General features: G+C 33.4%; 1 protein-coding gene across 3 annotated transcripts; it reads left to right on the top strand.

The window, feature by feature from the left end:
* Window positions 1-1,758: 1,758 nt before the first annotated feature.
* Window positions 1,759-11,884, top strand: LOC111397604. Of its 3 annotated transcripts, none has more exons than XM_023024607.1 (7): window positions 1,759-2,200; window positions 5,397-5,496; window positions 9,213-9,278; window positions 10,259-10,382; window positions 10,722-10,804; window positions 11,397-11,458; window positions 11,582-11,663. In XM_023024607.1, exons 1-7 carry the CDS (start codon window positions 2,022-2,024, stop codon window positions 11,598-11,600), a joined length of 633 nt encoding a protein of 210 aa, XP_022880375.1. In that variant the 5' UTR covers window positions 1,759-2,021; the 3' UTR covers window positions 11,601-11,663. The 3 variants fall into 3 exon arrangements, with proteins under 3 accessions (XP_022880375.1, XP_022880373.1, XP_022880374.1); XM_023024605.1 differs by having other exon boundaries at window positions 1,760-2,200; window positions 11,596-11,884; XM_023024606.1 differs by having other exon boundaries at window positions 1,761-2,200; window positions 10,271-10,382; window positions 11,596-11,884.
* The last annotated feature ends 11,276 nt before the right edge of the window (window positions 11,885-23,160 follow it).

The following is a 23,160-nucleotide window of genomic DNA, read 5'->3' as shown; positions in this document are numbered from 1 at the left end:
AGGGGAAAGAAGGGTTGTATCTTGTCGATGTGGTGTATTGTGCTTGCCAAACACCTTTTTTTGGGTATTCGTGGTTCAAATAAGTCATTAAAAAATGTTCAAAAGTAGAAATATGTATTTCATGTGAGATAAATATATTTTTCTATGTTTCAATGCTAACCCATTTTCACAAAGGAATTTAATCACCAACATCCTCTGTTTCTTGTAAATAGTGGTAACTAACATATAAAATAGGGTACAAATTTTGAAGAGGGAAAATTGAATTATTTATTCAACCTATGGCCCTTTTAAGTTTTTACTTTTTAGTATTTTGATTTTAAAGACGTTACACATCATGTCAAGTAATCAAGCGAATCACTGAAGTCGGATAAATTAACTACTTTCAGAAACTTCAAACAATCAAGATTGCTTGAATCGATAAAAATATGTGGATTCACTTCATAGAAGTAGGCGTTTATTGAAATTTCTTAAAACGTAACAACTTACTTTATTCAAGAACGATACATATCCACAAATCTTGGAAAGAACAATTATCAAACCTTCAAATGACTCCCAACCTTTCATTTATATATGCTCATAGTACCTTTTTTTATTCCACCTAAGTAATTATCTGGACATTCTTCTTTATCTTTGTTACACTTTTTGGTATAAGACATGAGCCTAGTAGAAGAATGGACCACCCCATTCAGTTTTCATGGTCAAACTCTCCTCTATGTCGTCTTGTAAAGTTTATATCGGATTTCAATTCATTCGGGTTGATTAAATTCTCGAGTCAAATTGAGTCCAAAAATGGGATTCCACTCAATCGAATGTTCTTAATATTAAAAATGGAAAACAAATTTATAATAAAATCTACCACAAAAAATTTAAAGGTCATTGTAGCATACTTTAAAGTTATAAAAAAAAAAAAAAAAGGAAAAGAAAAGACCTTTCTTCCATCCAATAATAAAAAAGAAGCTCCAAAATTTCTTTATGAAAGAAAGGAGAAGAAGAGATGATGTCAGTGCGTCAGCCTCCACTCTCTTTACCAAAAGAAAATCTTTCCTTTTCCTTCGAAAGAACATTTTATTTGTACATAATTATTGCATGTAATGATATTCATAATGTGATGTGACAATCATCCAATTGTTGATGTGCAAGTGTGAAATTTGAATTAAAAGTTGAACCTAGTGTCACGTGCAATTATGGATACCATTATGTAAACAATTATGTATATATAACACTTTCATTTGTTTTAACAACGCTCATTCAAATCAACCGCACAATTTTTTACACATTACATAATGTCATCCAATAATGTATGATTAGCATAATTCAAAAATAAAATCCCATGTAATAAATCCACGCACATAAATAAGCATTCTATATACACACATGATAAGATTATTTAACTAAATCATGACGGTTGGGATTTTGAACCACTCAAAACATGAACACCTCGAATACTAGATGGGTAAGAGAGGGTGAGTTGACCTATCTAGTGTTTAAGTTGCCGTGATCCCAATGATTCAAAATCCTAGATGTTGTAATTTAAATTCGCAATTCTACCACGTGTTCGAACCACTCAAAATACAACACCTCAAACATGGGTGAGTAAGAGAGATTGACACGACATTTGAATTGTCGTAATTTGAATGATATATCGTCTTAATTATCGTGATTTAAATGGATTATCTTATCTCGTGTGAATATATAATTGTTCGGTGTAAAGTTTTTTTTGATACCATAGAATATATATTGGCACTCCAAAAGTTTGCTTACATTTGTATTTGTACATAGCCACCCTTTCTTGCCCCTCCTACGTGCATTTGAGATTCCCCTTACTTTCCCCTCTTCAATCCCTCAATTTCAGCTTAAAGAATCTTTGAGTTTTAACTCTCACCCCAATCCCTTAAACCTCGGTTTCTCTTCAAAGGGACTCAATTTTCTTGTATTTTTTCCCCTTTCTTGAACTCCTAGATTTGCAGGCTCCCTTCCCAATATATATTTTTTTCATATTTGTTTGTGCATGTGCGTGTCTAATGGCTAACATGATTGGAACACAAAAAAATGGGTCTCAACAGAGCCATGGTTCAACTTCTTACAATGGAAATTCTGTGCATGGATTGGAGGGTGCCATCCCCACGTTTCAGCACCAACAGACAATCTCTATGGACTGGACACCGGAAGATCAAGCTACTCTGGAAGAAGGACTTGCCAAGTGAGCGAATGTCATATATGTACATACATACGTGTGTGCGTGTGCGTGTGCGTGTGTGAATTCTCTCTATTTTCTATGAATATTACTTCTGGGATATTAGAATCTTGTTGGATTTTGTGAATTCTTGATGGTTTCGTGCTTTTAACTATCAATTAGTTTGATTTTCTTTTAGTTTTTTCATAGGTTGATTTTCTTCTGCTTTCCTGATCTTTGTGAAGAATTAAAGAATTGATCAATGTAATTTAAGTTATTCAGACTTTTCTTTTTGGGTTCTTGCTCATGAAAGCATGCACACGAACTGACACGCAATCTGCATTTTTTTTTGTTTATTTTGAATGATGTGATTAGTTTAAATTTTTCCCTTAATTTAACTTTGCTTTTTTACACTTTAAAATTTCTGTTGTCGTCCTAGTCAGGAGCCCTTTTCTCTGATTGGTTTGTGCATTTGTTTGCTTATTCTTGCGGAATTCCGTGTCATTTTCTTGGTTGATTTTTACTACTTTTTCAATGGACTTTTTTCCTTTAATAATCTATTTTGAAGTGATTATTCTCATCTTCTTGCAATCATTTGTTTCATAATCGTATAGATTAAAGTTAAGTAATTTAACTATGTTTACATGAAGAAATGCATATGAAAAATAGATTTCGTAATAGTAATTTGTTTTTGGAGAATGTGTAGTTAAAAAATAGAAAATTTTTTGGGTTTACGTTTAAAATTATTTAATTGGTTGGAAATTAATATGAGGGGAAAAAAATGAGTTTTTAAAGAATGAGGCTCAAACATTGACCAATTCAAGTTGTTTGTCCGCATTCCAGGGTTTTCCTTTCAAGAAAGTAGGAAACGCTGGGTTGGGGGAAGAGGTGTTGAATTATGATCGATAAGGATATTAATGAAACTCGGGATATAAAATTTTGACTTCACACGTTCTTAGCTGTTTAGTAATTATTTAGGACCTATCTTCTTGTATCTGATGTGGTTTGCACTCCTGCAGTTATTTTTCACTCATCGGCTTGCAGGCAGAGTGCTTTGGCATTAGAGGTCATGAGATTTTAGTCGTTTGGCCAATCTTAATTATGTGGAGACCTTTCTCTTTATCTGATACATAATGTGCACCAGTCTTGCACGGCTAATCAATGAACTTTGCATGTATAACTGGAAGAATTTTCTATTCACGATTATTGGTTTATCAGTAAATTTCAAAATTATAAGGACGTTCTTAATATCACCTTCAGAAGTCAGGGCGATCGAAAAGTCACTTCCTCTGGTGTAAGAGATATGACTTCAGATTATGTTGATGTTTGGGACTCTGATTCGGGTAGTGCAGCTGCTGCTGATTAATCCAGAAAAGGAGGAAAAAAGAAGATAAGAAAGAGAAGAAGATATGTCCGTTGCTGCTTGGATTTTACGTGGTTAGCTGCCGGGTTGTGATGGGGAAGATTCTGCCTGTTGAAGATTAAGTTAGTAACTTTAAGTTGTAAATGCATCTGTCTTGATACTTAGACTGTAATGCTTTTCCTTTAGTGATGATTTTTCATCGTTCTATACAAAGCAATTGCAACAGCAAGCTGTTGTACAACGCTCAAAATTTGTTTGGTTTGGTATTTTTGAAAATGCATTTTGAAAACAAGATTAAATTTATAACATAAATTCGAAACATATTTTTTATGTTTTCAGTGTATTCAAAATACGGGAAATAAAATCTTAATTTTCATACCAAAAAGTCAAATCTGAGCAAAATCCAATGGCTGAAAATGAACAATCATCGTCTAGACCTCCGGTGTCTATATGGCCGAGAATCACTTTCCTGGGCTGGAGTTTAATGGAGAATTTGTTTGTTGGTGGGCTGGGAGTGAGCCTGGGTCCGATGACTTTGGTGACTGGTGTTCAGTTTCTTTGCCAAAAATGACCCAGCTTCTTTGTTTAACTTAACCTCTTTATAGATTTTGTTATACTAGTATTAAGGTAGTCTTTCTTCTGTAGCTTCCCATACCTTGGAAATCCCAAATTTATCTCACTGTGGTTTCTAATATCCCCATTCAACCTACTGTGTTACCTTCTAGGCTTGTAATTCAGGGGTACATCAAATCTTGTACTAGTTTGAATATTAATTTGAATGCAATTTAAATGCCTGAGAATTCTTCTTTCTTCCCATTCCCAGTTTTTCCTTCCTTTTTTCTTTTTAAGAAAAGAAGGGCAGGGGTTGGAGGAAGATGTCGAATTATGGTTGACAAAGAAATTTATGAAAGTCGAGAGAGATAACATTTTGGCTTCACTTGTTCTTAGCTTTTTAGTAATTAAGGACCTATTCTCTTATGTCTGTTGTGGTTTGTACTCCCACAGTCATTTACCACTCAGTCGGCTTGCATGCAGAGTGCTTTGGCATTAGAGCTCATGAATTTTTTAGTCATTTGGCCAATTTTGATCATGTTGCAATTTTTCTTTACTGATTTTAGTTTTATTTGTTAACATTGAAATCATTTATCTGACACATAATGTACACTAGGCTTGCACGTTAAATCACCGAACTTTGCATGTATATCTAGTAGAATCTTCTGTTATAGATGATTGGTTTATCGACAAATTTCGAAATTATAAGATTTTTTTACCTGAAGACGTTTTTAAAATCGCCTTCAGAAGTCGGGACGATTGAAAATTCAATGTTTCTGGTGTGAAAGAGAGATAACTTCCCATTACATTGGTAAGGGTTATACAATTTTCAATTATATATAAAGGGGGTGGCCGGGTGTGTGCCGTTAGATCCAAATTCTTTCTTTAGCTCTGTCTCTGTATCTTTATATATCAGTTATGTGTATAGACTTGTGTTATGAATATACTATTTTCAATTTGGTGATGAGAGACAGACGAACTCTTCTGTTTTGTACGTATCTTTCACATTAATACTTATGTCCCACAGGGTAATGGGGCTGATAATTGTGTTCTGCTTGATCAAAAGAGAAAAAAATTGGCTGACATAGTGTAGAGCATATGTTGATCAAATTCTTTGTAGATGACCTCATCAAACTCACAACCCATCCTGAGTTTATTTGTCAGCATGATTCTAATATGTTATATTAGTAATCACATAACATTGATGTCCTCTTTGCTATCTTTCATTCTGGACTGATCTATATAATGGTGATGTTTCATTTTATGCATGACACCCATCTGATACTGCAACTATGTAACGCACTGCAGTTATGCTTCTGAGTCGAACATTATCCGCTATGCAAAGATTGCAGTGCAGCTGAAAAATAAGACAGTCCGTGATGTGGCATTACGCTGCCGATGGATGACTGTGAGTTTTCTCATCATTCTTATAGCTAAATTGTCTTGAGTTATTCAGTCTGTATTCAACCATATTTGCATTGTTCGTCCGCTGAAACTGGTATAACTGTGTTCCATTCAATTTCTGCATGGTCGAGCTAAGCTTATGTGTGATGCTGGGATGTTTTATCATTTGCATTTTCAGTTTGGTGCCCAGTTTATCGATCGAAGCAATAAGGTCTACAGACTAATNGTGTGCGTGTGCGTGTGTGAATTCTCTCTATTTTCTATGAATATTACTTCTGGGATATTAGAATCTTGTTGGATTTTGTGAATTCTTGATGGTTTCGTGCTTTTAACTATCAATTAGTTTGATTTTCTTTTAGTTTTTTCATAGGTTGATTTTCTTCTGCTTTCCTGATCTTTGTGAAGAATTAAAGAATTGATCAATGTAATTTAAGTTATTCAGACTTTTCTTTTTGGGTTCTTGCTCATGAAAGCATGCACACGAACTGACACGCAATCTGCATTTTTTTTTGTTTATTTTGAATGATGTGATTAGTTTAAATTTTTCCCTTAATTTAACTTTGCTTTTTTACACTTTAAAATTTCTGTTGTCGTCCTAGTCAGGAGCCCTTTTCTCTGATTGGTTTGTGCATTTGTTTGCTTATTCTTGCGGAATTCCGTGTCATTTTCTTGGTTGATTTTTACTACTTTTTCAATGGACTTTTTTCCTTTAATAATCTATTTTGAAGTGATTATTCTCATCTTCTTGCAATCATTTGTTTCATAATCGTATAGATTAAAGTTAAGTAATTTAACTATGTTTACATGAAGAAATGCATATGAAAAATAGATTTCGTAATAGTAATTTGTTTTTGGAGAATGTGTAGTTAAAAAATAGAAAATTTTTTGGGTTTACGTTTAAAATTATTTAATTGGTTGGAAATTAATATGAGGGGAAAAAAATGAGTTTTTAAAGAATGAGGCTCAAACATTGACCAATTCAAGTTGTTTGTCCGCATTCCAGGGTTTTCCTTTCAAGAAAGTAGGAAACGCTGGGTTGGGGGAAGAGGTGTTGAATTATGATCGATAAGGATATTAATGAAACTCGGGATATAAAATTTTGACTTCACACGTTCTTAGCTGTTTAGTAATTATTTAGGACCTATCTTCTTGTATCTGATGTGGTTTGCACTCCTGCAGTTATTTTTCACTCATCGGCTTGCAGGCAGAGTGCTTTGGCATTAGAGGTCATGAGATTTTAGTCGTTTGGCCAATCTTAATTATGTGGAGACCTTTCTCTTTATCTGATACATAATGTGCACCAGTCTTGCACGGCTAATCAATGAACTTTGCATGTATAACTGGAAGAATTTTCTATTCACGATTATTGGTTTATCAGTAAATTTCAAAATTATAAGGACGTTCTTAATATCACCTTCAGAAGTCAGGGCGATCGAAAAGTCACTTCCTCTGGTGTAAGAGATATGACTTCAGATTATGTTGATGTTTGGGACTCTGATTCGGGTAGTGCAGCTGCTGCTGATTAATCCAGAAAAGGAGGAAAAAAGAAGATAAGAAAGAGAAGAAGATATGTCCGTTGCTGCTTGGATTTTACGTGGTTAGCTGCCGGGTTGTGATGGGGAAGATTCTGCCTGTTGAAGATTAAGTTAGTAACTTTAAGTTGTAAATGCATCTGTCTTGATACTTAGACTGTAATGCTTTTCCTTTAGTGATGATTTTTCATCGTTCTATACAAAGCAATTGCAACAGCAAGCTGTTGTACAACGCTCAAAATTTGTTTGGTTTGGTATTTTTGAAAATGCATTTTGAAAACAAGATTAAATTTATAACATAAATTCGAAACATATTTTTTATGTTTTCAGTGTATTCAAAATACGGGAAATAAAATCTTAATTTTCATACCAAAAAGTCAAATCTGAGCAAAATCCAATGGCTGAAAATGAACAATCATCGTCTAGACCTCCGGTGTCTATATGGCCGAGAATCACTTTCCTGGGCTGGAGTTTAATGGAGAATTTGTTTGTTGGTGGGCTGGGAGTGAGCCTGGGTCCGATGACTTTGGTGACTGGTGTTCAGTTTCTTTGCCAAAAATGACCCAGCTTCTTTGTTTAACTTAACCTCTTTATAGATTTTGTTATACTAGTATTAAGGTAGTCTTTCTTCTGTAGCTTCCCATACCTTGGAAATCCCAAATTTATCTCACTGTGGTTTCTAATATCCCCATTCAACCTACTGTGTTACCTTCTAGGCTTGTAATTCAGGGGTACATCAAATCTTGTACTAGTTTGAATATTAATTTGAATGCAATTTAAATGCCTGAGAATTCTTCTTTCTTCCCATTCCCAGTTTTTCCTTCCTTTTTTCTTTTTAAGAAAAGAAGGGCAGGGGTTGGAGGAAGATGTCGAATTATGGTTGACAAAGAAATTTATGAAAGTCGAGAGAGATAACATTTTGGCTTCACTTGTTCTTAGCTTTTTAGTAATTAAGGACCTATTCTCTTATGTCTGTTGTGGTTTGTACTCCCACAGTCATTTACCACTCAGTCGGCTTGCATGCAGAGTGCTTTGGCATTAGAGCTCATGAATTTTTTAGTCATTTGGCCAATTTTGATCATGTTGCAATTTTTCTTTACTGATTTTAGTTTTATTTGTTAACATTGAAATCATTTATCTGACACATAATGTACACTAGGCTTGCACGTTAAATCACCGAACTTTGCATGTATATCTAGTAGAATCTTCTGTTATAGATGATTGGTTTATCGACAAATTTCGAAATTATAAGATTTTTTTACCTGAAGACGTTTTTAAAATCGCCTTCAGAAGTCGGGACGATTGAAAATTCAATGTTTCTGGTGTGAAAGAGAGATAACTTCCCATTACGTTGATAAGGGTTATACAATTTTCAATTATATATAAAGGGGGTGGGTGCCGTTAGATCCAAATTCTTTCTTTAGCTCTGTCTCTGTATCTTTATATATCAGTTATGTGTATAGACTTGTGTTATGAATATACTATTTTCAATTTGGTGATGAGAGACAGACGAACTCTTCTGTTGTATACGTATCTTTCACATTAATACTTATGTCCCACAGGGTAATGGGGCTGATAATTGTGTTCTGTTTGATCAAAAGAGAAAAAATTGGCTGACATAGTGTAGAGCATAGGTAGTCGATCAAATTCTTTGTAGATGACCTCATCAAACTCACAACCCATCCTGAGTTTATTTGTCAGCATGATTCTAATATGTTATATTAGTAATCACATAACATTGATGTCCTCTTTGCTATCTTTCATTCTGGACTGATCTATATAATGGTGATGTTTCATTTTATGCATGACACCCATCTGATACTGCAACTATGTAACGCACTGCAGTTATGCTTCTGAGTCGAACATTATCCGCTATGCAAAGATTGCAGTGCAGCTGAAAAATAAGACAGTCCGTGATGTGGCATTACGCTGCCGATGGATGACTGTGAGTTTTCTCATCATTCTTATAGCTAAATTGTCTTGAGTTATTCAATCTGTATTCAACCATATTTCCATTGTTCGTCCGCTGAAACTGGCATAACTGTGTTCCATTCAATTTCTGCATGGTCGAGCTAAGCTTATTTGTGATGCTGGGATGTTTTATCATTTGCATTTTCAGTTTGGTGCCCAGTTTATCGATCGAAGCAATAAGGTCTACAGACTAATTATTTTACATGATTAACTGCAGAAGAAAGAAATTAGCAAGAGAAGGAAGGAAGATTTTAATGCCACAAGGAAAAGTAAAGATAAAAAGGTAAATAGTTAATAAATTACTCTATCTTCATTTCTAGTACTTACACGTTTATCTTCTCTGTTTTTGTGTTTGCTTGTGCAGTGTGAGTGTAGTTTTTGTGTGTTCTTCATTATGAATAAAGATTTGTATCCAAATAGACCCAATATACTGTAAAGTATCTCAACGATTATCAATCTGCAAGTTATAAGTTGAATATTTCGGATTCAGATGAAGAAAAACAATTTTTTTCTGAAAAAGTCATTGAACAACAATTCATGCTAAGAAAACGAACATACGTGTGCTGAAACAGTAAGGTGCTTGTCTTCATGAGAAGAGATGTGGTTCCAAATTTATGTCGATTTTTATGCTAAGACTAAAGATCTCTAAGAGTCAATACTAACGAACATATTTAAATCAAATGTTCTCCAGTTGTTGTTATGTGCAGAATCGAATTAAGTAATAAATCGTGCATATTTAAAATAATTGGATAGTGGTGCCTTCCTTCCAATTCAGGTAGGGAACCACCTATTTCTCAGGGAAAAGTGCATAAATATATGTTTTGTAGGTGGACTTTTAAATATGTTCTATACAAGAATTGAATAATGTGTTTCATTCCAGTCGTTGATTCTTAAAAAAATTACTACAGATTCAAATTTTAAATGTGGTATATTGAGTTATGGACATCTCGAAATCTGATTTTTCCTATTATGTGTATGAAGGGTTCGAATAAAAATTCTGATATACTTTAGTACCGGAATATGTTTCATCAAGTTTAAGCATTTATGGTTATGTGTCGCATGTTAGAATGTTTGAAGGCTAGTTTCTGCTTGTGTACTTTTTACAAATGACATTTGTTATCGAGGAGTGAATAGTAACGAAGATTATCAATGAAGTAAAATACATTAAAATCTTATTCATTATACGATTCTGTCATGTTCAATACTTCGATACCTACTATCAAACATGCACTTCTGTGGACTCCAAGCTCTGGAAATGTTAAGTTACTTTCTCAGGATAAGTTCGTCGATCCTCTAGCAAAGCCATCTCTTCTGGGGGAGCAGCCGAGTTTACTTCATGCTTCAGGAATGATTAACAATAACAATGGGGATAGCATCTTGTATAATGGTGAGTCATATTTTCTGATACGTCCAAGTTTTTTGATTTGGTCAGTAAAAATAAAATTCTATGGTTTTAATTTTTTTTTCTCCTTTCGATATGAAATATTATCTGAATGACTGTACACAAATTTCTTGATGAACTAATTTTTAAATGCGAAGTTCTTCTACTATCCTTGCGCGTAGTTTCCTTTCTTCTTGTTGAATCACGGGGTTTTATTTCCTTCATTATTGGGAAAGGAGTGGCCGTTGAGTCTCAGAAACTCTGGAGAACAGATGATAAACTTTATCGATAATAGCGAGATCACGTAATTTATGCTTGCTCAAGACTGACTTTCATTCTTTGTAGGCATTGATGGTGTAACTCGACTACTTCTTCAGGAGAACATTTGGGCTTTCGAACAGATATCTGCAAATTTTAACACTCATCAGGTGAAGCATCTGTATATTCATTTTAACACTTGTGTCAAATTTATACAAGAATAGAAAACAAATCTATGTCTTCAGATAATATGGTCTCTTTAATGTTGGCGTGGAGCCTAATTATACTGTTTTCTTATCCCAGAGGCCGTGGATCAACCTTTTTTTAATATAGGGATATAGGGTATTGCTATGTTTGTAAATTGTAATAAGTCCCCAAGTTTTCTACCTTAAAATAGGAAGTACGTGAGAAAATCAGAGAAGTGTGAGATCTCCCATTGTCAAAACTTCTTCTTCTTGAGTATGTGTAAAATCTGCAGCAGCGTGTGGATATAATTCTCATATAAAAGGTGAACAACTATAAATCTACTTCTTTTTCGTTCAAAACTTCTTCTCTTGTTTGTTATTGCTCTTGGATTTAGGGATTAAGGTTTAGTCGAAACGTACAATATATGATTAGAACTTCGTTCTTTTGTGTTATATGTTTTAGATTATGGAACATTACAAGGATGTTATTTCGCCAATTAGCTTGTTGCAGCATATAAGCTTCTTGAGATGTAAGTAAATTGATGCTATCTCTCTCTATCTTCCCTTTATTTTTCAGTTACATGAGAACATCAGTCTACTGCGTCAAGCTCGAGATAACATCTTCAAAATCATGAACAAGTAAGCTGCAAATCTCATCCTGAATCTTGATGTTATTTTCTATTTTTTTGTGTTTTTTTCTCATCTTATTTAGTGATATATTGTTCTTTGATTTCCATTATCAATCCCATTTTCTATTCATAGTGTGAAATTTGCAGCTTGAACAACATGACTCCAACAATGAAGATGATGCCTCCACTTCCTAAATTGAATGAAGAGCTAGCCAACTCCATTCTCGATGCGACGATAATCCAGTCATCGAAGAAGGTCGATTATTATCTAGCTAGCTAGTTTACTGAATTCTCGAAAAGTTACAAAGTGTAAAAGAATTGTCAATTAAATAGCTTCATAAGATGATGGGACTCTAATGATACTTCTTTTCTTGTTTGGTTGTACAACTTATCTTTGTTACATTTTGAGTGGTAGAGGAATGTGTTTTTAAATTTAGTTGAGAAAATTGAGTACTATAAACTTTATACCAATTGTTGATATTATTTTACGGCGAGGGAGTTGAAAAATTTATTTTGTACTTAGTAGTCATTAATTGTTGTACTACCTCATTTAAAAATTTAAACGATTAGAGAGAAGACGATTATTACTTATTATATTTATATTTCAACACGTCCCGTCACGTGTAGCCATGACTGTTATGAAGAATTAAATTTTACTTTATTTCAATTGGGTCCCTAAACTTTGATTAAATCTTAAAATTCACTACTTCGTCACATTCCGTCACATATAGTCAATTTGCTTGTTAGTAATTCATTGCTATGCGACATTCTAGAAATGAAAAAGTAAAATGAGGCATATGAGAATGTCTTTAGATTTAAAATGTCAATGGTGCGAATTTTTTTTTCTCCTTTTTTAATGACGTGGTGTAGTGGTAAATTGACATACCGTCGTGATTACATAAAAGATCCATTACAATATTTTGATCAATTGAACTATTTTGATCAATTTTGGATGAAATCTAAAATTGAATTGAAGTTCAGTGACTTAATTAATATTATATTAAAATTCAACCTGAAAAATATAAACAAATTAAAATTTGCTAACCTAATTCATATATTTGTTGAAAGTTCAATATCTGCATGTGAAATTTTTAATTTTAAACATAACTGGAATAAATTCCCATCAACTCATCCGATTTGTTTTAGATTCTTAATTTACCACCACAACTTAAAGTCAAACACATTCGAATCTAATGCTGCAACGCAATGAAAGTTATTCTTAGGTCAAATAACGAGGAATATTTGCTTTTACTATAGAAAGTTCGCTAAAAGAATATTTGACATAAAAGTCCCAAGAGTGCACCGTAAGCATGATCGTCCCACCAAATTTTTTTTTTCTCAAGCAATAAGCTAAGCCAAATAGCCAATCATACTGTATCCGTGCATGAGTAGCAAAGTCAATATTTTCTATAGTAGGATCAAAAGGTGAGTTGGAATTTTTATTTTTATTTTATTTTTTAATGTTTTTAAACAACGTAATAGTAAGTGCAGGTTGAGACTTGAAAAATGAGAAGAGAGGTGGTCAGGGGGCTAAATATTTGTGCTTGTCGTCGGCATCAAGGAGCTGAGCAGTGACAGATGTGAGATTTTGATGAAATTGACAAGCATTAGATATTGGAGAGGAATGAGAAATTAAAAAGTGAAGTCAAATTTAGATTCCTAAGGAAAAAGTCGTGCACAATGCTCAGAAGAGGGGAGAAATAAAAACTAAGGGGCTGTTCTCTTTAATATTTCCAAGATAAAAGGTTAAGGCATTGCTAGGTTTGTAATAAGTCCGCAAGTTTTCTGCCTTAAAATAGGAAGTACGTGAGAAAATCAGAGAAGTGTGAGATCTCCCATTGTCAAAAGTTTTTCTAGAGTACGCGAGAACATCGGTCTATTGCGTCAAGCTTTAGACAACATCTTCAAAACCTTGAACAAGTAAGCTGCAAATCTCATCCTGAATCTTGATGCTGTTTCCTATTTTTTCTTTTTTTCATTTTATTTAGTGATATATTGCGCTTTAATTTCCATTATCAATCACATTTCCGATTCATAGTGTGAAATTTGCAGCTTGAACAACATGACTCCAACAATGAAGATGATGCCTCTATTTTCTAAATTGAATGAAGAGCTAGCCAACTCCATTCTCAATGCGACTATAATACAGTCATTGAAGAAGGTCGATTATTATCTAGCTAGCTAGCTAGTTTACCAAATTCTCGAAAGTTATGAAGTGAAAAAGAATTGTCAATTAAATAGCTTTACAAGATGGCGGGACTTTAATGATACTTCTTTTCTTGTGGTGCAACTTATCTTTGTTACATTTTTAGTGGTAGAGGAATGTGTTTCTAAATTTAGTTCAGAAAATTGAGCACTATAAACTTGATACCAATTGTTGATATTATTTTACGGGAAATTGTACCGAGGGAGTTGAAAATCTATTTTGTACTTAGTAGTTATTGTTGAACTACCTCATTTGAAAATTTAAACGATTAGAGAGAAGACAATTATTACTATTATATCTATTTTTCAACACGTCCCATCACATGCAGCCATGACTGTTACGGAGAATTAAATTTTAATTTATTTCGATTGAGTCCCTAAACTTTGATTAAATTTTAAAATTCACTATTTCGTCACATTCCGTCACATATAGTCAATTTGCTTAGTTGTTAGCTATACGATATGTGACATTCTAGAAAAGGAAAAGTTTGATTTGGGTTTCAATTTATTGAGATTCTTGGGAAGGAAATTAATTTTTAGGCGGAAAGTTAAGTGTTTTTTTTGATTTTTTGGCCGAAGTCAATTATGTTTTAGGGGTTGAATTGTGTACTTTTTTTTTTTTTTTTTTTTTTTTTTTTTTTGATGTGTCGTAGTGGTAAATCGACATATCGTAGTGATTACATAAAAGATCCATTACAATATTTTTATCAATTAAACTATTTTGATCAATTTTGGGTGAAACCTGAAATTGAATTGAAGTTCAGTGACTTGATTAATATTAAATTGAAATTCAACCTGAAAAATATAAACAAATTAAATTTTGCTAACGTAATTCATATATTTGTTGAAAGTTCAATGACTGCAAATGAAATTTTGTAATTTTATACATAATTGGAAAACTAAATTCCCACCAACTCATCCGATTAGTTTGAGATTCTTAATTTAGTACCACAACTTAAAGGCAAAACATTCGAATCTAAAGCATTTTCTATCTACGCAACACAATGAAAGTTATTCGTAGGTGAAATATAATGAAGAATATTTGCTTTTACTATTGAAATTTGAAAGTTCGCTAAAAGAATATTTGACAAAAAAGTCCCAAGAATGCACTATGAGACTTGAGAGCGGGTTGAGACTTGAGAAATGAGAAGAGAGGTGGTCAGTTGGCTAAATATTTGCGCTTGTCGTCAACGTCAACGAACTTAGCAGTGACAGATATGTTAGATTTTGATGAAATTGACAAACCTTAGATATTAAGAATGAGAAATCAATAAGTGAATTTAAATTTAGATACTTAAGGAAAAAGTAGTGCAAAATGCTCAGAAGAGGGGAGAAATAAAAACTTATATTTTGGAAAGAGGTTTAAAAATAGTAAAAATGAAATTCCAAATTTTTGCCGGGGGCCAATGAACCCAACACGACACCACGTGGCTTCATCACTGCGTGCATGCGCGACACTGAACATTTTCAAAACTTCTCTTTAAATTTATACTTTTAATTTGAGAAAACATGTAGACCGGAGTTAAGATAAACCCAAACTATATGGATACTTACAATAGTGTAACCTCATTGTTTATCCCTCTGCCTGTCATCGCACAATGAAAGAGAATAAAGATTTTGATACATTTCGCAAACTTTTGAAGAAAAATAAGACTTGAAGTAAAAAAAATTAAAATCAAAAGCATAGATGGCAACTGAATGAGTCGGAGCCAGCGGCCCTAATCCCCGCCCCAGTTAGTGGATGCCGTGCGGCGAGATCGAAGAGCAGGGCGAACATTTTGCTGTCATTGACAAAATTGCAAAAGGGATCTTTATTGCATGTAAGTAGCTTAAATTATAATTTAAAATGATCAAATTCACTTTTAATTTACTCATTCTATGAATTCACAACTTATTATTTGTTAGAAAAATACAATATGAAATTAGGAATATTACAGGAAATATAAAATAATGATTAGTTGATTAGTTGCTTATGTTTTAAATGTGGTTGAAAGTATTGAGTTTATTGAAGAACATTCTATAGAAAAAATTAGTCATGTTGATTACATTACAAGGTACATTTCTGCCTTATTTGATAATTATTTGTTAAGAAATGGGCTGCCTCATATTCTTGGACCATAAGTTTGGGCCTATGTTTTTAGTGTGAAAAAGGATTGAACCCGGATGAAGAAAACGCTATTTCTTAAAACACGCCTCTTCCTTTTAATTGCAGCTTGATTGTGGCTGTACACTTGGCAATCTCCTGACTGTTGATTTGTGGCTCTTTGACTGAACGTTTAAAGGATTGTTTGGCCACACACTTCCACGACGATTGAACTCTATGTGTTAAGGTTTTCTCTTCTTCCTCTCTCTAATCATACCGTATATTCTTTGTGAATTTTTGACCTGTAAATTTGAGTGATTCTGAGATTCTACACTTGATGTATATTGTGAGAAATGTTCTTAGTGATTTGGTGTGGTTTTGTAATGTGAGTTGAGGCTAGAGGAATATCGAAGAAATCTTTGATTTTTTCGTACATACTGTAACTTTCTTGGTGATTTCTTAGTGGATCTAGAGTTCTATCCACTTGTGGATGCTCAATGGGTGAGTAGGTTTGATACCGAACATTCGGGCCCTTTGTGGCGAAAAATTCTTCGTGTTCTTGCTTTACATTTCTGCGATTTTCGTTCTGTTATTTCTTAAAATAAAGTTTAAAATAAGATCCTGATACCAACAAGTGGTATCAGAGCCTTCTTCTTTTAATTCATTGTATTAGGGTTTGTGTTTTTAAACAAAACGCCTGTATTTGTTCTTTGAAAATGCAAATATGATAGTGAAAGGGTTCTTTGAAATTAGTTTTTCTTGAAAGTTTTTCACTGATTAATCTTTGATCCAACTTTCCAGTTGGATCTCTGTCTAGTACTGAAATACCTTTGTGTAGATTTGTGATATCTACAGTAAATAGTCGATACTGTGTTCTATTCAAATCTTTTTCTGGAAAATCATTGTAACTCGCTCTTGACTCCTAACGATCTGTTGTTTTTGGTGATTTACGGGTTGACTCATTACTGAGTTTTGCTGGTTCTTGTAACTCGTACTGAGTTCCTGGTGAGTTGGGTCGACTCAGACCGATTCATACCGTGTTCATGCTGAGTCATTATGACTCGTTGCTGCCCTGCATGAAAACTGAAATTCTTGGTCCATTTCTGGTATACTCTGAACTCTCTCCTTACTGTTAATTACCTGTGTTAATTTTTTGGAAGCTGGTTATTAAGGTATGTCACCCTCCAGTACTTTCCTTTGTCCAAGATCTCATACGAGGATCTGAAAATCTGAGGAAGTATTGGAATTAAGGGTTACCACCCCTTAAACCGTTTCCAAAACTGAAAACTACATTGATACTTTAACTCTTGTGATTCTGTTATTACATTTGTCAAAATGTCTATTGCATATAAACTTGAAATTGAAACTTGGAATGGCACTGGAGACTTTAGTCTCTGGCGCCAGAAAATGAGAGCTCTGTTGTGACACTTGATGGTAATTGGCCTGCTGAAACTAGTGCTTATAGGAGAAGAGAGTTAGATGACACTACCTGGAGTTCTATTTTCCTTCATCTTTCTCAATAGTGTAATTAGGAAAGTAGGTGAAACAACCTCTCCTGAGGCCTTATGGACTAAATTAGAAACCCTTTGCTTAACTAAATCCACACCTAACAAATGTTATTTATTGAGGCAGTTTTATAATTTTAGATTTGACTCTTCCTCTGGATTGGAACAGAACATTGATAGATTCATAAAATTAGTTCAGGATTTAGAGAATTGTGATGAAGAATTATCTGAAGACCAACAAGTTGTTGCCTTACTAAATTCTATAAGTGACAGATATAGGGAAATTAGAAATGTTTTGGAGTATGGAGGACAAGAACTCACAGTTGATATAATAATCTCTGCCCTAAGAAATAGGGAACTTGAACTTAAAACTGATTCAAAAGATTCTAAGTACAGTGAAGGGTTACACATAAAGGAAAAATTAATCCAAAATAAGAGAAATAATCAGTGTAACTTTAATTCTCACAAGAAAGGAAAATATCAGAATCCTAAGTTCAGAGATAAAAATAAGAACCAAGTAAAATATAAGAATCAAGTCAGAAAGTGTTACTATTGGAGGAAAACAGGACCTTTGATAAAAGATTGTTTTAAGAAAATTTTTGATTTGAAGAACACACAAAATGCTGATGGTTCTACAGTTGTTGTCTGTAAGAATGAACCTAATGTTCAAAGAGTAGTTCTTGTTAACACCTCCAATAGAAACCCAAAGGAATGGGTGCTAGATTCTGGATGCACTTTCCATATGTGCCCTATTAAAGATTGGTTTACTAAACTTGTTGACCTTAGTGGAGGACAAGTTCAAATGGGAAATGACATGAGTTGTCAGATAAGGGGAACCGGAAAATTGAATCTTTTACTAAACAACAACTATATCCTTGAACATGATAAAGTCAGATATGTATTTGAACTAAGAAGAAACTTGATTTCTCTAGGAGAATTAGATGAGAAATATGACATAAGGATTCATAAAAATCTTATAAGATTGATCCTTAATAATAAGGAAGTTATATCATTTCGTAAAATAAATGGCATCTATACTCTTCAAGCTGAACCTTTAGTAGGTTATAGCTCTCCAGCTATAAATTCAATTTTTGATAAGTCATTAATATGGCATAGAAGACTTGGCCACATGTCTGAAAAGGGACTGACAATTTTAAATAAAATGGGATGTTTTGGAAAAGATAATATTGAAAGGCTAAGGCCCTGTTCTCTTTAACGTTTTCGGGCCGTTTTCTGTTTTCGATTTTTCAAAACGGTGAAAGCGTGCTCTCTTTCCCATTTTCGAAAACGAAAAAAAAATTTGTGAAGAAAACACAAAACGACTTTTTTGTCGTTTTGGGCGTTTTCAGTGTAAAACTTGAAAAAATTGAAAACACGGGAAACACCCTCTATTTTTTTATTTTATTTTATTATTACTTTTTTTTTGAGGAGGTGGTGTGGTGATTCTCAAAATTTAAAAAAAAAATAAAAATAATTTTTTTTTTGAGGTGGTGTTGTGGTGATTCTCAAAGTTTTTAAAAAAAAAATTCATTTTTTTTTGTTTTGAGAAACTAACAAAAAGAACGCATTTTCAACAATTTCAAAACAAACACTCAAAACACAAAACTCAAAATGAATTCAAAACTCAAAACACAAAACTGAAACACAAAGAGAACACCCCCTAAGTTTTTGTGAAGATTGTATAATTGAAAAGCAAAACAAATTACCTTTTAAATTTGGAACCCACAAATCTACTATCATTTTAGAATATTTACATGCTGACCTTTCGGGCCCAACATCAGTAAATACTTTAAGTGGATTCAGATTGTACCTGCTCATTGTAGATGATTTTTCAAGAAAAATTTGGACTTTCTTTTTAAAGCACAAATCTGATACTTTTCAAAATTTCAAACAATGAAAATTAATGATTGAAATCAAACTATTAAGAGAATCAAAGCACTTAGGACTGATAATGGCCTTGAATACTGTAATTTAGAATTTGATTCCTTTTGTAAGGAATCTGAAATTCTAAAGCATAAAACTGTAACATACACCCCTCAGCAGAATGGAGTTGCTGAGAGGATGAATAGAACCTTATTGGAAAAGGTCATGTGTATGTTACACAGTTCTGGACTTCCAAAGTTCTTTTAGGGGGAGGCCCTGAAAACAGCAACATATCTTATAAATAGAAGTCCTTCAAGTGCCATTAATTTTCAAGTCCTAGAAAAATTGTGGTCAAACTCTATACCTGATTATAATGGACTTAAAGTTTTTGGATGCACTGCTTACTCCCATCAAAATGAAGGTAAACTTGAACCAAGATCTTTGAAGTGTGTCTTCTTGGGGTATGTGAAGGAAACGAAAGGGTATAGACTTTGGGTTAAATGTCAAAAAGGTTATGGGGCTATCATAAGAAGAAATGTCATCTTCAATGAAAATGAATTACCCTGCAAGAAATCATCATCTGAAACAGAATTTGCTGAACCTATACCTATGAAAGAATCTATTCTTGAGAATCAAATAGTTGAACCAAATGATCAGAATGACTTAGTTGAGGTGGAGACCACCCAATCTGATATTAATCAGGATCTGAGTGGACCTGAAGATGAAACTGAATCAATAGATCAATCTCTAGCTGATTACCAATTAACTAGAGATAGAGATAGGAGGAATAGATTCCCATCCTCTAGTATCAGAGATGATGTAATTTGTTACATTTTTCTCTGTTCTTAACTCTATAAATTCAGAACCTTCCACCTTTGAAGAAGCTGTAACTTGTTCTGATTCCAAGCTTTGGAAAGAAGCTATGAATGAACAAATGGAATCATTGATTAAAAATGAAACATGGATCTTAGTGAATAAACCTAAAAATCAAAAGGTTGTGGTTATTAAATGGATCTTCAAGATAAAAGAAGGGGACTCTAGTATTGGAGATAAAAGATACAAAACTAGGTTGGTTGCAAAAGACTTTACCCAAAGAGAAAGAGTAGACTATAATGAAATTTTTTCACTAGTTGCTAAATACACAACTATAAGAATTTTGCTTACCTTGATTGCCCACTTTAATTGGGAACTTGATCAACTAGATGTAAAAACTGCTTTTTTAAATGGGGATCTTGATGAGACTATTTATATGAATCAGCCAAAAGGTTTTGAAGAAAAATCTAAAACTGAAAAAGTTTGTCTATTGAGAAAATCACTTTATGGCTTGAAGCAGGCTCCCAGGCAATGGTATAAGAAGTTTAATTCATATATTCAAACCTTGGATTTTGTCAAAAGCAATTATGATTCCTGTTTCTTTTTCAAAGGGTCAGGTGGACCTGAATCCATTTATTCACTTCTATATGTGGATGATATGTTACTTGCTTGCCCAAATAGATCTGAAATTGATTTTATTAAAGTAAAATTAAAATCTGAATCTGAAATGAAAGATCTAGGATAAGCTAAGAAGATTCTTGGAATGGAAATAGAAAGGAATAGCGAAGACTTCACTTTATGCTTGAAACAATGTGTCTATGTGAAGAAAATACTTGAAAAATTTTCTATGACTGAATGTAAACCTGCTTCTTTACCTCTTGCAAATCACTTTAAGCTATCAAGTGAACAATCACCTAAAACTGCTGAAGAATTTAAAAGAATGGAAAATGTACCATATGCAAACACTATAGGGTCCATAATGTACCTCATAGTTTGTACTAGACCAGACCTAGCTCATAATATAAGTATTCTAAGTAGATTTATGGCTAGCCCTGGTGAGACTCATTGGCTGGCTATGAAATGGATTCTAAAATACTTGAAAGGCTCATCAGGTATATGTTTGCTGTTTAAAAACAGCAAATAAGGTATAGTTCTTAAAGGATACACTGACTCTGATTTTGCTGGAGACTTTCGCTCGCTGAATGCCCGGCTTTCACTCGACCCCTCAAAATAAGGAGCTTGCCACGAGCTTGGGAGCTTGAGCATCGCGCTCCGCTCACTGAGCGCATGCTTCGTCCTCGAGCATTGGCATCATTAAATCCATGATCTTTTTCATGTTTTGACAAATTTTGGGATGCTCTTTTCATTTAAAACATTATTTTTTAAGGTTTGACATGTATTCTATAAATAGGCTCTTCATTGTATTAGTGAGAAAGTTAAGAACACAACATCTTGTGTTCATTCATCTTATATTGAATTCTCTTCTTCTGCCCATAGTACTTTTCATGTAAATTTTGGTATTCTTGATTGTTATTTTCATCTTGCCATATTACTCTCGTTTATTGAATCTAACAAGCCGTATCAAAGCAAATTGATATTGCCTTGTTTTCTGACATATGGCATCTCTTACAGAAGGCCCCGAATAGGTATTGAAGCCTGCTGGCATGGCCCCTTATTTAGTTGGTAGCCTTGTGAGTTGAGGTGTTATAAATTCTATTAAGCTACCGATGGGTATTTGACGTGGATCTCTATCAAGTTACTATTATAGAAAAAATGAAAATACAATTGTTATGAATTCTTTTAAGCTATCGGACAAGAATTTGACATGGATATCTACCAGTTTGTTATAAGCAGAATTAAAACACAAAGGCCTATATTGTGGGAGGGGTATAGCTAAGATTTTCTTGTAGGTACACTTACAACTTTATGGTTTTTCTGCTTAGAGTGCTTCCAAGGGTTGTACAATTCTTCTAGTTGAAGTTGTGAGGAAACATGTCATTGGATCTTCATATATTGAAATTTGACTTTTTTTCATCATTATTTGAAAACTATCATCATTCACATTCTAAAATTTTAACATGCTTATCTCATAGCTAGAAATGTAATGTAGTCTGACCTAGTATGGAGAAAGACTTGGTGCGAACTTCCTCCACCGAGTGCCAGTGAGGTGCGCTTTGGTCATTATCACTGTATACCCTGTGAGTGGAATACATTGGTACATGGTCTTGCCTCATTTGCTATTCAAGGTCCTCTTGTTAATATTTGGATGTATCGTATTTCTCTATTTTTATCACATGTTCCAGCATCAGGCGATTTGAACTAATATAATGGTTCTTGGTTATATATATAAAAGGACCCAAGGGCTAATTGACATTCAAATTAAAATAATTACGATTAGATTGTTTCCATATGAAAAAAGCGAAAATAATTATGATTGACGTACATAGCCTCCATAATCACTTGAGAAGCCTTGAGGTGACATCAAGTATTCATTGATGGTTATACTTTTTAAAAATATTCAATCCATCATTGTATAATCACGACGAATTAACGTAAAAATGATAACAGTGACAATAAATGGTGGCTAATTGTTAAGTCGTAATTGTATACTCACGATGAAATATAACGTAAAATTGATGTCAATTATAAAAAATATTCCATCACGGTTATTAGCTAGGTTACTGTTGTTATATACAATATCAGTTGAAATTGTATTTTCCATGCGTATGAAAATCTAAAACGAGCCAATTTACTCTACATCATAGTAGGTTGATAATTTAAAAAATTTGTCAATTTCTGAAATGTTTACCACAAGTTGCCATTAAGGACCTCCAAAGTTTTCATGAAATTGCATACATAATTCACTACCATTTTGAAGCATACAAGATCATTTTTTGACATGGAAAAATGCAAAAAGTATTGATCTTATAAGCATTGATACTAACTCAACAATTTGAAGCGTGTAATAAAATAGATTTAGTTTTAAGAAAACCTCAAATATTAAGCTTAATTCAAACCTTTTTCGATAGGTGAATCCACTTGCTTTTCAATGCTTTAAATCTATATGAAGAACTCCAATGATCAAGAACTCAATTACAATGAAAATATTTCATTATCTACGACCACTGCCAGGTACCAACTTTGTGAGATTTGAAACCCAATACATGGTTCTCAGGCCCTCTTCTATTTTGGTGAATATCTTATTATGGCTTCCACTTCACATTATAGAAGGGAGGTTGAGGT

The sequence above is a fragment of the Olea europaea genome, chromosome 7, assembly GCF_002742605.1.
Source record: "Olea europaea var. sylvestris chromosome 7, O_europaea_v1, whole genome shotgun sequence".
NCBI lineage: Eukaryota > Viridiplantae > Streptophyta > Magnoliopsida > Lamiales > Oleaceae > Olea > Olea europaea.
The sequence above is the reverse complement of the archived record's forward strand: the minus strand, read 5'-3'. Positions and strand labels throughout refer to the sequence as shown.